Below are 626 nucleotides of genomic sequence, written 5' to 3' on the forward strand. Positions count from 1 at the left end.
GGGAAACCGAAGGGGGACGCCCAGGCGGGTTTCCGGTCTCCCGCGGACCAATCCCCTGGCTCAGTGGGCGGAGCCATTGAGGACGTCAAGTCCCACGCCGACACACACGCAGGCGCAGAGCGCGCCCCAGCGCAGTTCCCGGGGCGCAGGTGCCACATGGCTGTATCTCGACGTGCGCCTCGGCTGTCCCGGTGGAAAATGTGCCCCAGAAGATAATATTCTAGACTCGCAGACACCGACCTCTGCAAACGGAGTCCTGTGGTCTCTGCGCGTGGCTCCAGGCTCGACAGGCAGGCTGCCAAGAGACGACCCAACCCCGCTGGTCACTCACCAGTAAAAATTCCAGTCCTCGTTTTCTGCCACTTGGATCCACCCTCTCTTTTCGAAGTTATTGATCAGCACGGACTTCTCGATGTCAGTGACCCACTTCACTTTTCCTGCCATAATCCTGGAGGAGAGCAGGTCATTAGAGGAGCGACCCCTCACCAGCCAGCGTGGCTCCAACCAGAGGAGCCCTTTCCACGCCACACAAACCAGCCTGAGCCCCCATCCCAAGCTCAAGCCCACCCAGGAGTGCTGCCCAGCCAGGGGACACTGGGCAACGTCCTGCGACATTCTGGCTGTCC

General features: G+C 61.2%; 1 protein-coding gene across 1 annotated transcript in view; it reads right to left on the reverse strand.

Annotated features, from left to right (window-relative positions):
- Positions 1–444, reverse strand: part of TTLL1 (tubulin tyrosine ligase like 1) — a 32,219-nt gene extending 31,775 nt beyond the window's left edge. The window contains exon 1 of the mRNA XM_007941731.1: positions 332–444. Within this exon, the coding sequence (XP_007939922.1) occupies positions 332–444 (113 nt within the window). The remainder of the gene's footprint in view (positions 1–331) is intronic.
- Positions 445–626: the final 182 nt, after the last annotated feature.

This window comes from Orycteropus afer, unplaced genomic scaffold (genome assembly GCF_000298275.1).
Source record: "Orycteropus afer afer isolate SDZICR_OR568_19922 unplaced genomic scaffold, OryAfe1.0 scaffold00083, whole genome shotgun sequence".
Classification (NCBI taxonomy): domain Eukaryota; kingdom Metazoa; phylum Chordata; class Mammalia; order Tubulidentata; family Orycteropodidae; genus Orycteropus; species Orycteropus afer.